Source organism: Myotis daubentonii, chromosome 2 (genome assembly GCF_963259705.1).
Source record: "Myotis daubentonii chromosome 2, mMyoDau2.1, whole genome shotgun sequence".
Lineage (NCBI taxonomy): Eukaryota > Metazoa > Chordata > Mammalia > Chiroptera > Vespertilionidae > Myotis > Myotis daubentonii.
The window spans coordinates 192,933,272-192,947,297 of NC_081841.1; the positions used below are offsets into that span (position 1 = coordinate 192,933,272).

General features: G+C 56.2%; 1 protein-coding gene across 13 annotated transcripts in view; it reads left to right on the top strand.

The window, feature by feature from the left end:
• MCF2L (MCF.2 cell line derived transforming sequence like) overlaps positions 1 to 14,026 on the top strand; it is a 176,210-nt gene that overhangs the window by 157,193 nt on the left and 4,991 nt on the right. For 8 of the 13 annotated variants that reach the window (XM_059685149.1, XM_059685146.1, XM_059685152.1 and 5 more), the window contains 15 exons: positions 275 to 348; positions 594 to 670; positions 2,227 to 2,293; positions 3,521 to 3,636; positions 5,100 to 5,169; positions 6,415 to 6,507; positions 6,595 to 6,687; positions 7,391 to 7,516; positions 8,504 to 8,725; positions 8,939 to 9,031; positions 10,178 to 10,256; positions 10,407 to 10,473; positions 11,301 to 11,419; positions 11,732 to 11,824; positions 12,913 to 12,987. In XM_059685149.1, the coding sequence (XP_059541132.1) occupies positions 275 to 348; positions 594 to 670; positions 2,227 to 2,293; positions 3,521 to 3,636; positions 5,100 to 5,169; positions 6,415 to 6,507; positions 6,595 to 6,687; positions 7,391 to 7,516; positions 8,504 to 8,725; positions 8,939 to 9,031; positions 10,178 to 10,256; positions 10,407 to 10,473; positions 11,301 to 11,419; positions 11,732 to 11,824; positions 12,913 to 12,987 (1,464 nt within the window). The remainder of the gene's footprint in view (positions 1 to 274; positions 349 to 593; positions 671 to 2,226; positions 2,294 to 3,520; positions 3,637 to 5,099; positions 5,170 to 6,414; positions 6,508 to 6,594; positions 6,688 to 7,390; positions 7,517 to 8,503; positions 8,726 to 8,938; positions 9,032 to 10,177; positions 10,257 to 10,406; positions 10,474 to 11,300; positions 11,420 to 11,731; positions 11,825 to 12,912; positions 12,988 to 14,026) is intronic. The other 5 variants (XM_059685148.1, XM_059685157.1, XM_059685159.1 and 2 more) reach the window with 2 other exon arrangements.

A 14,026-nucleotide genomic window follows, 5' to 3' on the forward strand; every position in this document is an offset into this window, starting at 1 on the left:
AAGTGTCCTGGCCGAGAAGTTCTTCCCCTGTCGCCTGGTCCCCTGGGAGCCCCTCTAGGGATGTGAGCTAACCAGTGGGCCGACCCCTGTGTGCCCACCCCCACCTTGTCTCCCGATCCCCTTTCCTTCTCTTCTGTTTTGCTGTGCTTTCCTCACCCTTCTCTGGGCTGGTTGCTTTTTGCCTCTGAAAGTAAAAAAACTAAATCCCGGACGCTCCCGGGTGGACCTTTTCCCTTTCCAGACACCCACCTTTCCCCTCTTCTTCCCAAACCAGGTGTCCGGAGAGGTTCAGAGAACAACAGTTCTGAGGGCAACGCACTCCGGAGAGGGCCCTACAGGAGGGCCAAGGTGAGGCCCCAGCCCTGGCCCAGACCCTGCACTGCCTCCTGGTCACCGCCCCTCCCTGGCAGGCACCAGCCCGGTCCTCCCTGGCCCTCTCCCACACGCCCGCTCCTCCTCCGGCGAGATCTCAGGTTTCAGATCTGTTCCCAGATGGGAAATGAGCCTGGGCTCCGGAGCCTTAGAGTCGGGACATGAAGCTGCATCCTCTTGTGTTTGGAATCTCGACGCACTGCGTGCTCTTCTCTCTCCAGAGTGAAATGAGTGAGAGCCGGCAGGGCCGGAGCAGCTCCACGGGGGACGAGGAGGAAAGCCTGGCCATCTTGCGGAGGTGGGTGGGCTGCCTTTCCAGGCACCACTGAGCGGCTCTGGGGCAGACACGACAAGCACGACCCACCCAGGTCTCAGCCTTTGGCTAGGACAGTCTGAACCCAAACGAGCCAAAGTTGGTGAAAAATGCCAGCCTCTGCCCCAAAGCCACAACGTGGGAGCCCAGCTGGCCTCATGGGGCCCACGCACATGCATGCATCACGGAGGGCACGCATCCGTTTGGCATGTCTGCCTCTGAAACTAAGAGAACTGTAGGTTTTCCTTAGAAGAGCCACCCTTGCCCCTGGGCCCCCAGGCGGGACTGCGGTGATTTGAATGGATTGTGTTCTCCCTTCTTCAAGTCCAGGTGAGAAGACAAGTGTGATTCAGGCACCCAGGCCCTTGGGTCCCACGTGCAAGGTCAGCCACATAACTGCCCCTTGAGCCTGCCACCTGTCCCTCGATGGACTTGGTCCCCCCCAGGAGCCTTGGCCCTCCTGGCTCCATGAGCTGGTGTCACTCTCGTTCTTCATCTCTCCCCTCCTGCTGTTCTCACACGGTTTTCAGCCCAGCTCTTTTCACTGCACACCTAGGCTGTTGCCATGGCACCGGCTGTGGCCGTCCTGCACACTCCACTCTGGGATTGCGTCTGTCCCCGCACAGAGCTCTGACGATCTGAACTCTGGACCTGACGGGGAAGGCACTTCCAAAGCCCTTCCCCGATTGGCAGTCACTTTCCCCAAAGAACCCTACCCTCCGGCCCAGCTGGGCCGTTCACCTTTCCACCGAGGTACCTTCACCTGCCACCTTCCTGCGTCTGCACGCTCTGAGATCAGTCCTCAGAATGCGGTCCCTCCCTCCCCAACATGCTGCCTGGCCCTCAGCGTCCAGCTCACTTCTCCACCAGGGACATCCCCGCCTCCTTGCCCACACAGCTGTGTGACCCCAGGCAGGAGCGCTCCCCTCCAGCTTGTGGTGGTGAGAAGGAGGCCTGAGGCCTTGTCTACCCCTCCCCCACTTCACCCCATTTAGGGGCACTGACTCTGAACTGAACCCTAAGCCTTGTTAAGCACTGACAGTTGTTTTAGAACTGATCATGCCCAATGGTCCCAACCCAGAAGCACCTCGAATGGGATGCTTGGTCGTAGGCAGTTAGAAGGTGGTCTTTGTCCCTAAAAAGACACCTGGGCAGCTGGTTTGCAAACCCCTGCCCCTCCTGGGGCTCTGTAACATGATGAGCACATAGTAGTTCCACACATCATCACGGTACCCCACCACGTGCAAGAGGATAGGGATGGACACTGGACCGGCTACAGTGATGCCTTGAGTTGGTGCTCAGATGGCCCCCAGGCAAGGAGACAGGAGTGTGTGCACAGGAAGGGCTCTTGGGGGGAGGGCGGAGGGAGGGTGACTGGAGAAGGAAGCGGGGCAGAATCTGCAGGGCTGGGAGGCTCAGAGACACGGGTGGAAGAGAGGGAGGCTTGAGGATTCGGAGCTCGTTTTGTGCAGGTGGCCCCACAGCAGGGAGGCGGGTGGGAATCTGCTCCTAGATAATAAGTCCTGGCGCCCTGTTCACAGGCACGTGATGAACGAGCTGCTTGACACGGAGCGGGTCTACGTGGAGGAGCTGCTCTGTGTCCTGGAGGTGAGCCTGCCCCTGGGGGTGGCCGGGAGGGGGCCATGGCCAGGCTGCCCCACCTGTGTGGCCTCCTGTCCACCAAAAAGCAAGTGGAGGAAGGTTCGTGGCAGCTTTACTCATGGGAGTCCCTTTGTCAGTGGGACGGACGAGGGGCAAGAAGGTTTAGGTGGGTGTGCACGGGACCATACTGACAGCAAGAAAAAGAGCTGCTGCTGCACAGAACCTCGCACGACCCCGGGAGCCCGATGACGAGTGGGAGAAATCAGACAAGAGTGCGTGCCATGCCTGTAGAGCAGCGGTTCTCAACCTGTGGGTCGTGACCCCTTTGGCGGCCGAACGACCCTTTCACAGGGGTCGCCTAAGACCATCCTGCACATCAGATATTTACATTACGATTCATAACAGTAGCAACATTACAGTTATGAAGTAGCAACGAAAATAATTTTATGGTTGGTCACAACATGAGGAACTGTATTTAAAGGGCCAGAAGGTTGCGAACCACTGCTGTAGAGGAATCCAGACAAGCCGGTCTCAGTGGAGACATCCCAGTGCAGGCGAAGGCTGGGGGCTGTTGCCTGGGAAGGGCAGAGGGGCTTCTGAGGGCTAGAATGTCTATATCTTGATCTGGGCAGCGGTTACAGGGGTGTAGACATATAAATAATTCACTGAGGTGTACACATAAGATTTGTCCCTGTCACAGAAGTTACACCTGGATTTTTAAAAAAATCTATTTTTATTGATTTCAGAGAAGAAGAGAGAGGGAGAGAGAGAGATGGAAACATCAATGATGAGAGAGAACCATCGATCTCACCCCCTACTGGGGATTGAGCCGGCAACCCAGGCGTATGCCCTGACTGGGAATCAAACTGGTGACCTCTTGGTTCCTGCTCAACACTCAGCTGCTGAGCCACACCTGGCTGGGCTATACCTGGATTTTGAAAAGGCTGAAAGGGAGAAGAAGGATGAAACCTCCCGTCCCTTGCCCCCCAAAGTTGACGCTGTTTATAATTCATTTATATTTTGTAGTACTTTCCAGAAGATCATCTTAGAAAGGGTCAGTGAGTAAATAAATGGGAGGTGGATTTGCTTTCTGAAACCTGAGGCGGCGTCACAGTCCCGCGAGGCGGTCACGCGGAGACGGGGCTCCGTGCTGATTGGGCTGCTGTTCAAATGGCCCGAAGTCCTGTCGGCCGTGGTTCAGGATTTCCCTGCTGACCCTCTCCCCGTCCACAGGGCTACGCTGCCGAGATGGACAATCCGCTGATGACGCATCTCATCTCAGCCGGCCTTCAAAACAAGAAGGACGTCTTATTCGGAAACATGGAAGAAATCTACCACTTTCATAACAGGTGGGACCCTTCCTCTGACCACCTGTCTGGCCTCTCACGTAGCCGCCTGCAGGGAGCTGAAAACCAGAGCCCGGCCGAGCTCTGCCAGTGGAGAGTGCCCCTTCCTCCCCCCTCAGCGGGGATAAGCTCACCGAGGGGCCTCGGACCAGGCAGCAGCCGGGTGGGAGGGTGGGACGTGCCCAGGGCTAGTTCTCTGAGCCGGGGCGGGTGGTCACACACGAAGGGGGAAGGTGCCTCGCGCCTTGTCAGCATGACTGCAGGAGCAGCCGCCCCTCCCGCCTCTCCCTGTCCCTTGGGAGCCACCCCACCCCACCCCACCCCACCCCAGGTGTGTGCGTTGGGCACATTGGGGCAGCACCGACGGCCACACCGCTTAGCAAGGACAGTGTATTCCCAAGCCCGTCCTTGGAAAGGGTGGTAACATCAGAGGTTCCTCCCTGCCTGTTACCCCTGTGAGAGCGATCTGCGGCCTCTGGGTGCTTTGGGGAAAGCGTGGCTGGTCCTGGGGCTGCTTCGCCTGGACTCCTGCTCCAGATTTGCGGGAGCTCATGGGAAAGGAAATGAGCGGGCAGCGTAAGTGCGTAGAGAGACAGGCAGGTGATGGCGATGTCTGTGTGTCCTGAGAAAGGGCCAGCTGTGAGCCAACCCCTCTCAGTGCTGCCCGGGGCCAGGAAGCCCGGCCATCACGGCACCAGGCCCCCACCTCCTATGGATCCCAGGGAACACTGGGACTTCTTTCTCACCACCTGCTTTGCCCCTCGACTGCTAGCATTTCTCACCTGCCCACTGATAAAGGAGGCAGCAAGTCACAGCGGAACCCCACCCGAGCCTTCCCTTGGGAAGTAATCTGAGTGAGTGGCCTGGACCTTCAGCATCCGGGGGCTCTGGCCAGCGCTGGGGCACCGGGACCCTGGCTGCAGGGCTAGTGTGGTGAAGAGGCCCCAGGAGCTCCCCTTCTCGGGGATTTACCCCCACAGACAGATGTAAGTCCGAAACATAGGAAAACTCGGCACAGGGCTCAGGAACAAAGCTGCATCAGGGAAGGGCTCAGGGACCTGACCGAGGCCCCCTTACATCTGCAGAAACCCGACTGAGCTGCTGGCTCATCAGGGCTGCGCTTCCAGAACCTCCAGATGCTCTGTCTGCTCACAGCCTCTTCGCCCCATGTCTGTGTGATAAAATAAGCCTCCTAAATTCTGTGTGAGCAGCAACATCAAAAATCAGAGATTCATGGGCGCCATGTCTGCTTAAATCTGAAAGTCTGATATCGTCAACATTTGGGGAGTGACGAGTGTGGGCTGTTGGTCCCTGAAACCAGACTGTGTTCTGACACACAAGACCTCCCAAATAGTCTAGAGTTAGGAACAAGAGTTGTTTGGAAAATAATAGCTATTCAATTGTTACAGATGCCATCTTGTTCAGGCTGTTTATCATACGACCTAATGCAACCTTTCTTTGTCTAGAATATTCCTGAGGGAGCTAGAAAACTACATAGACTGCCCAGAGCTGGTTGGAAGGTGTTTTCTAGAAAGGGTATGTGTTTTTTTAAAAAATGTATACTTGCCCGTGCCTTACTTCCTAAAATTACTAGTACTTAAAATAATAACTTCAAATTCGATTGCAGTCCCCAACCGAAATCACAAAGTACCAAGGTTTCCAGCTTGGCTGAGACGATGTGCCCTTTTTGGGTAGGGCTGAAAGAATGTGGTTTTTTCTAAAGCCCACTAGCTAGTTTGAAAAGGAAAAACGATAAAACACCGGCTTTGAGATTTGCCCAAATTGCCAGGCATCTCCGTTCTGATTGTGTTAGATGGAGCTGAGCCCTTCTCATGCTGGCATTTGCTCTGTTTGCTCTTGTCCTGGTCCTGGTTAAGACTTCCTCGCTGACCAGCGGACATGACAAGTCCTCCACGTTTTCTGAGCCTTGTTTTTCTTCTCTTTGAAAGAGTCGATGTCTGCCTCCTTCCAGGGCGGGAAGATCAGCTAAAGTGTGTGTGTGTGTGTGTGTGTGTGTGTGTGTGTGTGGAGGGAAAGGGGGTTGAGCAGAAGCCTTGGGAGCAGGAAAGGCTGTGGGTATGGGGCTTGCTGTCTTCTCCACACGGTCCCACGTGATCCTCTCCTGTTGACCTCCAAACACTGCTAGCTTAGCAATAGGGAAGTGCATCTGACCAACAGCCGTGAAACTAAGCCATTTCCACCAAATGAGCCGGAGGCTGAGACGGTCACAACGAATTGATGTGAAGAGGCCCTTGGAAGGGAAAGGAGGAGCAATGCTGACTCAGCCTGGCTGTAATGCTTCTCGGTACTATCTGAGAAGTGGGGTGGGGCCATCATGCTGTAGGTCAGTGGTTCTCAAAGTGGGTCACCTGGCAGCAGCATTGGAGTCTCCTGGGACCTCGTTATAAATGCGGGTTCTCAGTCCCACCCCGGAACCTCGGTGGGGGCAGCGGTCTGTTTTCACAAGCCTCCCAGCCATACTGATGTGCATGCACGTTTGAGCCCCACTGTGTAGGCTAAGCCCCTTAGAAAGTCTGTGTTAGTCCCGTCTTTATTCTTAGACTGTTACTCCTATGGCAAAGGCAGCTATCTGGAGGGAACCTGTATAAAAGGGGTATCAGGCTTAAGACAGCCCTGAGACGTGAACTCCAGTGGGGGTGTTACCTGACTGTCCCTCAATGAGGGGCGTGGCGTCTGAGATGGAGGGGCGAACCGGGATCCAGGAAGAGGCCAGACTGGCCCCTCTGAGCCGCGCTGTGACACTGTCTGTCCCGGGCCCAGATGGAGGAGTTCCAGATCTATGAGAAGTACTGTCAGAACAAGCCCCGCTCCGAGAGCCTGTGGAGGCAGTGCTCCGACTGTCCGTTCTTCCAGGTACGTTTCAGGACGCTCTCCTTTGCTAGTTGACTCTCAAGCAAAGACTCCTGAACGCTGTCTAAACCCAAGGTGTGGTGGTTGTAGGAATGCCAGAAGAAACTGGACCACAAGCTGAGCCTGGACTCCTACCTGCTGAAGCCAGTCCAGAGGATCACCAAATACCAGCTGCTCCTCAAGGTGAGACAGCGAGCCCCATGCCTGGCTGGGCACCCCCTGCATGGCCACCTCACTGCTGCTTCCCCCTCCCAGCCACGCACCAGGCGGCTGCGGCTGCCTCACCATCTCTGAACATGGTGGTCTCTGGGCCACCTTCCTTCCATCTCTGCAGGGGCCTGGCTCTTCACAGACCTTGTGGAGGGCCTCCTGTGCGCTGGCCATTGTTAGGGCGAGGGCAGGGACAGCACGTGAACAGATGGGCAAACCCCCCACACACAGAGTCTCCACACTGACACTGGGCTGTGCCAGTTGGTTATCTCTGTGGGTCCAGAGGCAGCACCGCAGGCCGGGGGGAACCAGTGAATGAGCGCGAAGCGCATGCGCCTAACCATCAGATGTTTGTTCGGGTGTCAAATTTGAAAGGAAGGAGTAACCAGTTTAGAAGTGGGACACATGAGACGGGGATCTCAGTCTGAGTTTGCTGGGGGCAGAGCCGCACGAGGGTGCTGGCCCTGGGGAATTGCAAGGGGCCTGCACTTGCCAAGTGGCTCAGGGGACATCCCCAATTTGCAGCATCCATCCAGGCTGAGGTGGGCTGGGGTATGGGGGCTTCAGGGAGGTGGAAGGACAGAGCACTGGAGTTTCAGCAGCTTTCAAGGGAGTGGTAGGGGTCAGTGTCCAGATGGGTGTGTGAACATGACTCCTCCCTGCCCCCACCCGCCAGGAAATGTTGAAATACAGCAAGAGCTGCGAGGGCGCTGAGGACCTGCAGGAGGCGCTGAGCTCCATCCTCGGCATCCTCAAGGCTGTGAATGACTCCATGCACCTCATCGCCATCACAGGCTATGATGTAAGGGCCGCTGAGGGTGCCCCTGCCTTCGCCCCCGCCTGCTGGAGGTGCTGTGAGCCTGCTTGGTGGGGGGATCCGCCAGGCAGCGGCTGAGGGCAGCCCACAGCTAGTGCAGAGCTGTGCCCTTGGCTGACCCTTTTATGGGGCACCCGGGTTCTGGTGTGGGCTCAAAACCCAGCCTGACTCAGGGGGCCTGGGGAGGGTCTGCAGGGGGCTCAACAACGTGGCAAGAAAATCAGGACATGTTTACCCCTCAGAGATGCATCTCTGAAAACCTCTTCATTCCTGGTCTTTTCCTGAGGTCAGCATCACTCAGGGAACGGGTACGAATCTGTTTTCTGGGCTGATAATGTGCACTGAGTCAGGGTTAAAGTCACATTTCTACTTTCTCCTCTGTATGCCCATGTCAGACCAACCTACTAATTTGTTTACCTTCCTGTAAGTCTCTTCAGCACTCATTCTTGGTTTCTTTTCATTAATAGACTATTTTTAGAGCAGTTTTAAGTTTACTGCAAAATTGAGAGGAAGGTACAGAGATTTCCCATGGGCCCCCTGTCCCCTACACACAGCCTCCCTCGTTATCAAGGTCCCCAGCAGAGCGGGACATTTGTAATGAGCCAACGTGGACACATCACTGACACCCAGAGCCCATGGTGTGCATCAGGGTTCACCCTTGGTGTTGCTCACTGTGGGTTTGCGCACATGTACAATGACACGTGTCCACCGTGGGCGTTACCTTACAGACCAGTCGCACTGCCGTGCACATCCCCTGTGCTCTGCCTGTTCACCCCTCCCTGCCCCTCCCCCCTAGACGCTCATCTGTTTACCGTCTCCATAGTTCTGCCTTTTTCTGAATGTGACACAGTTGGAATGCAGCCTCCCCAGACGGGCTTCTTGCACTCAGCAGCAGGCATTTAGAGCCCCCTCCCCACTCCCCCCATGTTCGTCCTGGGGTGTGAATGCTCCTCGCGTTGCTCCGCGTTCCAGGGGAACCTGAGCGACCTGGGGAAGCTGCTGATGCAGGGCTCCTTCAGCGTCTGGACGGACCACAAGAAGGGCCACGCCAAGGTGAAGGACCTGGCCAGGTTCAAGCCCATGCAGCGACACCTGTTCCTGCACGAGAAGGCCGTGCTCTTCTGCAAGAAGCGGGAGGAGAACGGGGAAGGGTACGAGAAGGCCCCGTCCTACAGCTACAAGCAGTCCTTAAACGTGAGTAAGGCCTGTTTCCAGCGGCCGCAGCCTTCCTGGCACTGGCCCTCAAGGGAAGGATCAGGGGCCCGTTCCAGGTCGTAACTGAGCCTCGGTCATGACGTCCACCTTCTGGCACGTGTCTCTTATCTCTGGATGTGGGCGTGCGGGATCTCTGGCATCCGTAGCCCCCATCTCAAAACTAACAGCTGTCTCCCTGTTTTGTGCTCTCAGATGACAGCGGTTGGCATCACAGAGAACGTGAAAGGGGATGTGAAGAAGTTTGAGATCTGGTACAACGCCAGGGAGGAAGTTTACATCATACAGGTAGGACCCGTCTTTCTCTCTCTGGCCCGGCATTCGGGACTCCTGGAGTCTCAGTAGGATTGCCACTGAAAGGCTTCCAGGGAGAGCTGGTGTCTAGACTCTTCCGTGATGTTTTAGTTCCTAGAGGCCAGGAGCACCACTATTCATCTGGGGGCGCTGCCTGGGCCGTCTTTACCCTGAGCTGAGCCCAGGCACAGTACAGGGGCACACTGCAGGTTAGGGTGTCAGAGGTGTCCTTCCAGAAAAAGGAGCTGAGGCTGCCGTAGCCCCAGCACATGTGTGCCTGGATGTGCAGGGAGCACAGCCAGCCTTGCCACACTTACTCGCAGGACTGGGATCTCCTGGCGGGAAGTGTGTTCTGAGTCCTTACCTGTCCTCACCTCGCTGGGGAGAGCAGGAGGTGGGCGAGGTTGTGCATGCATTGGTGAGCCCACACCAGAACCCGGGTGCCCCATAAAAGGGTCAGCCAGCACGGGATGTGCCCTCCTACTTGCCTTCCAAATTCTGACCCCACCCACCCGGCACTTGATGGCTTGGGCCCAGGGCCACATGGCAACCCTGTATCACACTGGGCTTAGTTGTCTACAACGCAAGCACCCGCACCAGTGCAGCCAGACCCAAGGGCCCCAGAGAGCTAAGGCGAGGGTGTGGGTCACCGCTCTGGCTTTCCACAGCTGCCCACCTGGCACTGCCCCCAGGCCGCCCACTGTGCTGAGGCAGGATAGAGCCCTGCCACGGTTCATGCTCCTCGTAGCCTCCCTCCCCCTGGAAGTTCAGAATATACTTGTGAGATTTCAGACTCCAGCTTCCCTTGTCACCTGGAACAGTGTCAGAGCCATTTCCCAGACTCTTTCGGCTGCAGGGTTTCCCCACTGAGTCAGCCTTCAGAGGTTGTGCAAGCGTATCGGCTGGCTTTCCGTCCCCCGGCTGGTGTGTCCATGCCCTGGGCCTTGTCGGATCATGCCCTGGACTGGGATGAAGTCCCAAAGCAAGCGGCCGTGCCACCGTTCCCTCCCTTCTCCTTCCTCACGTACAAGGCTCTCGTTATCTAAGAGCGTTCTCAGAAGTTTCGAGAATAAAAGACCCAAGTGTGTGTGTTTGGGGAGCGGCAGTCCTTACCTCCTGGCATTTCTTTGGGGGGCACAGGCACCGACTCCTGAGATTAAAGCAGCGTGGGTGAATGAGATCCGCAAGGTGCTGACCAGCCAGCTGCAGGCTTGTCGAGGTAAGAATGTCTCCCACCATTCCTTTCTCCCAGCTTTACAGAGGTTCCAAGCAATCGCAGTACCTGAGATCTCCTAGTGTTTAGAAGTAAAGGTGCCGGGGTCAAGTTCCCCAGCCATGCGTGGGCGGTTTGTTTGTTCTCTCCCCGCAGAGGCCAGCCAGCACCGGGCGCTGGAGCAGTCCCAGAGCCTGCCTCTGCCAGCATCGTCCAACACGAGGTGAGGGACACCGTCGCATGGGAAGAGTCACAAGTGGGCATGTGCACAGGCCACAGACCTGCCTTGACCCTTGTCACCTGACCCTGTTGGTTAGGGGGTTCCTTTGCGTTTGCCCAGTGCCCCCCTGGAGTCACAGGCTGGTGGGCTAGTCCCAGGGGGTCAGCTGCAAAGCTGTGTGTCTCTGGCCCCGCTCCCAGCCAAGGCCGGGCCCTGACAGCCCTCTCATCACTTTCTGTCCGTGGTTATGTCACAGGGCGGTCAGCTATTCCATGACATGGCTATTCCAGGTCGCAGTTAATCGCCAGCATTTTCCAGACAGTGGCCCCCAGACAGGGACCCATCCAGGGCTGGAGGCTCAGAGCCACCACTCGCCGACGTGGGCACATTTCGGACACCAGCCTTCACACCGGCTTTGTCCCACCCTTCCTGCAAGCCCTTATGTTTCCTTTGACATTTTATTCATCCTCTTATTTTTTAACATATTGTTCCTGTTTCTTATATAAGCCACCTCTAAGCATGTGTGGGACAGGAGATGGTCTAAGTGAATAATCCACAGAACAACGGTTTTAAAAGAAAAAGACACCCCCCCCCCCCCAAAAAAGACAAAACCGCCTTCTGCTCAATGGTTAGGAAGGAGGTTTTGTCCCCTTTGCGTTCCGTTTGGGCTTAATCTCGAAACGCATGGTCCCTCTGCAGTGGTAGGACACGTGCCTTAAAGCCTGGATTGGAATTCAGGGATGTCTGGACACCTCCAGTCTCCAGGGAGAGTTTTGAAAAACTAACCAGGCAACTGACTATTTCTTTTCCAATGTCTCTGACGCCCTTAGTCCTTCGAAAGGGAATGCAAGAAACGTCAAAAAGTTGGAAGAAAGAAAAACTGACCCCCTAAGCCTGGAAGGATATGTGAGCTCAACAACATTGCCAAAGCCCCCCGAAAAGGGCAAAGGTGGGTGTCTGCGGCGCCCCAGCCTGGGCGTACCGGGAGCTGCAACACAGGTGTCCACTAGTGGGCGTGTCAGGGAGGCACGGCCACCTGCGGGGCCCGAGAAGCATTTGTAAGGAGCTCAGGGGTCCCCGCCCACCCCGCACAGAGCACTGGAACCTCCCAGAGGAACCCCTCTTCCTCACGGTCAGTGCGCGCCCCAGTCCGGCAAACCCAGCTCCAGAGGTGAGCCCCGGCCTGGCCCGACACGCGCCCTCCCCAGGGCCCCCTGGGCGGTGGACACGCTCTGCACTCTCCCTCTCTCTTCCTTTGTAGATGACACAGTCACTAGCTCTACCTCAGAAAGCTCTGCGCTTTCCAAGAAGCGCTTTACTCTGCAGGGCTTTGCTAACCTCAAAGGTCAGAAAGGTAAAAGGCACCCTCTGAAAACCGCTTCCTGGCATGTCCCTTGCCAAGGTGGCATGCCTCTCATCCATCTGTGTGGTGACCATTCATGAGGACGCTCTCGGGAAGGACATCTGCCTGCCTCATCCCAAGCCCAGCCACTCGGGAGCACTTTCCCGCCGAGTCCCTTTTCCGCGGATACTGGTGTGTCCGGCCCATGCAGCCCAGTGCCCTCTGGGGGGGCCTTTTCTTTGAAAAGGTGGACGTGAACTTTTCCAAGGAGGGCTTGCTCACCGACGACCTGTCATTTGCTTTTCTGGCCCAACCCCTCCCACAGCACCCTTCCCCTTTCTTGCTTCTTCTGTCGGTCCCTGTGGCATTCGCCTTTCTGGCTGCAGTGACTGTCTATGCCAGAATGCCCAAGTGCTACCATCGGCTGCCTTCATGGGGCCTTGGCTAGTGCCCAGGCCAGGTCAAGGGTCCCTTGAAGGAGACCTCTAAAAGCTCGACCACCTCTGAGGGCTCCTTGACGGTGAACTCTATGGGAGGGGGATACACCAAGATGGCTCATGAGGCAAGCCCCAAAGTTCCAGTGGGCCCTTACAGGACTCCCCAGTGGACACTAAAAGCCAGTGTTGTCTCAGTTTCTTTTCATTGGTCCAGACGCTGGTCTAAAAAATTAGAGGGTCCCCCCCCCAATTTATAAAATACTTTTAAGTTGGCCTCAAACTTAAAACAAAACAAAAAAGACAAATCCTGGCACTTTGCCAGAATAGAAAGTATAATCATAGCCCAGAAAATGTACCTAGCACTCAGAACATAAACCTGGACATGGCCCTGTAAAAGGATGATAGCGATGGCTAGAGTCAACTGCTCACCATCTCATCTCTCATTTTCCCTCGGGCTCTCCCTGCAACCGTGGGATCCCTCAGCCGGCGTGGTTTTGTACCCAGGAAGCCACTTTTTGAATCAGTGAAAATTAGGCCATTCGCTGTTCGTGTCTCATCCCAGCATGGAGTCAGTGTCTCTCATGACCTCCTCGGTGCTCTGCATGCAATTCCTCACTCTCTCTCTTCTCTCTGTTATATTTTTGCCTCTTCCTCCTTCTGCAGCTTCTCCTACCAGTCCTGACAAAAAAGCTAAGCGACATGAAGTTAAGAGCGATCCAACGCCTTTTGGGTTACGAGGTAGAGTGGCTCAACCTTCTGGACATAGCCTGCCATCCGTTTTCCCGTCCGGTTAGGGACGCTGTCTGTCTTGCCATTGCACATCATCTGGAATGCAAGACGAGATAGGTCCCTACGAGCCAGAAGCAAACTGTTTTGTTCAAAAGCATGATGCTCTGGCCAGTGATGCTGTGATGATGTCATGCTTCTGGGTTGAACTCCTCACACTAGGCCTGCCCAGAACCGGCAGACTACTGACACCTGGCTGGCGTTTGGGCTGGGTTGGGCTTCATTACTCAGTGGCTTTATAGGCTGCAAGGCACCCCAGTCCACAGGCCCCTGCAGCACCAGCCACCCGCTACCTTACCAGTTTATCCCAGTGCTTCGTGGTGGAAACACAGAACACAGAAGCTATGGGATCCCATTAGACCTCTCATTTCACGGGGAGATGGCCAATCCTACCGACAGAGGGGGTCAAGCTCTGTGGTGGAAATGGGGCCTTCTCCCTTTTCACCCCTCATACTCCAAGGGTAAAGGCCCCCACCCCTGCCACCCAGGGAAACCCAGAGTCCCCTGGCCCAGGTTGAGGGTTTCAGGTTTTCAAAGAGAATTTCACTTTGTGAATCTTCCTGAGTTTTGCAAACAATTGTGAAGGTTCCCGAGGGGAGTAGGCGGAGCTAGAATACTTACTGCCGGAGACCACCCGGAGGCCACCCAAGGCCCACTCTGGCCTCCAACCACACTCTGCACCCTGAGGACCCAGGCTGCAGCCCTCCTACTGCCCCCGGACATGACAGCCCAGGGGCCAGGCCCCTCTCCCACTGCCTTGGGGTGGGGGGGGCGGTGCACCCAGCTTGCCCCAGGAGCTCGGAGAAGAGTCCTTTCCCATTGACAGTCTCCTGGAAGGGGCTGTTTTCCTCCCTTACACATTTTCTGCTTAAGACCAGGAGACACCGGAGGCTTCCCCGCTGTGGTCTCAGGTTGTGTAGACGCTGGCGTGAGCGTGGGGCAGGAGTGAGTGCGGGCTTGAGCACAGCCCAGTGCAGCTCAAGTGCTGCTT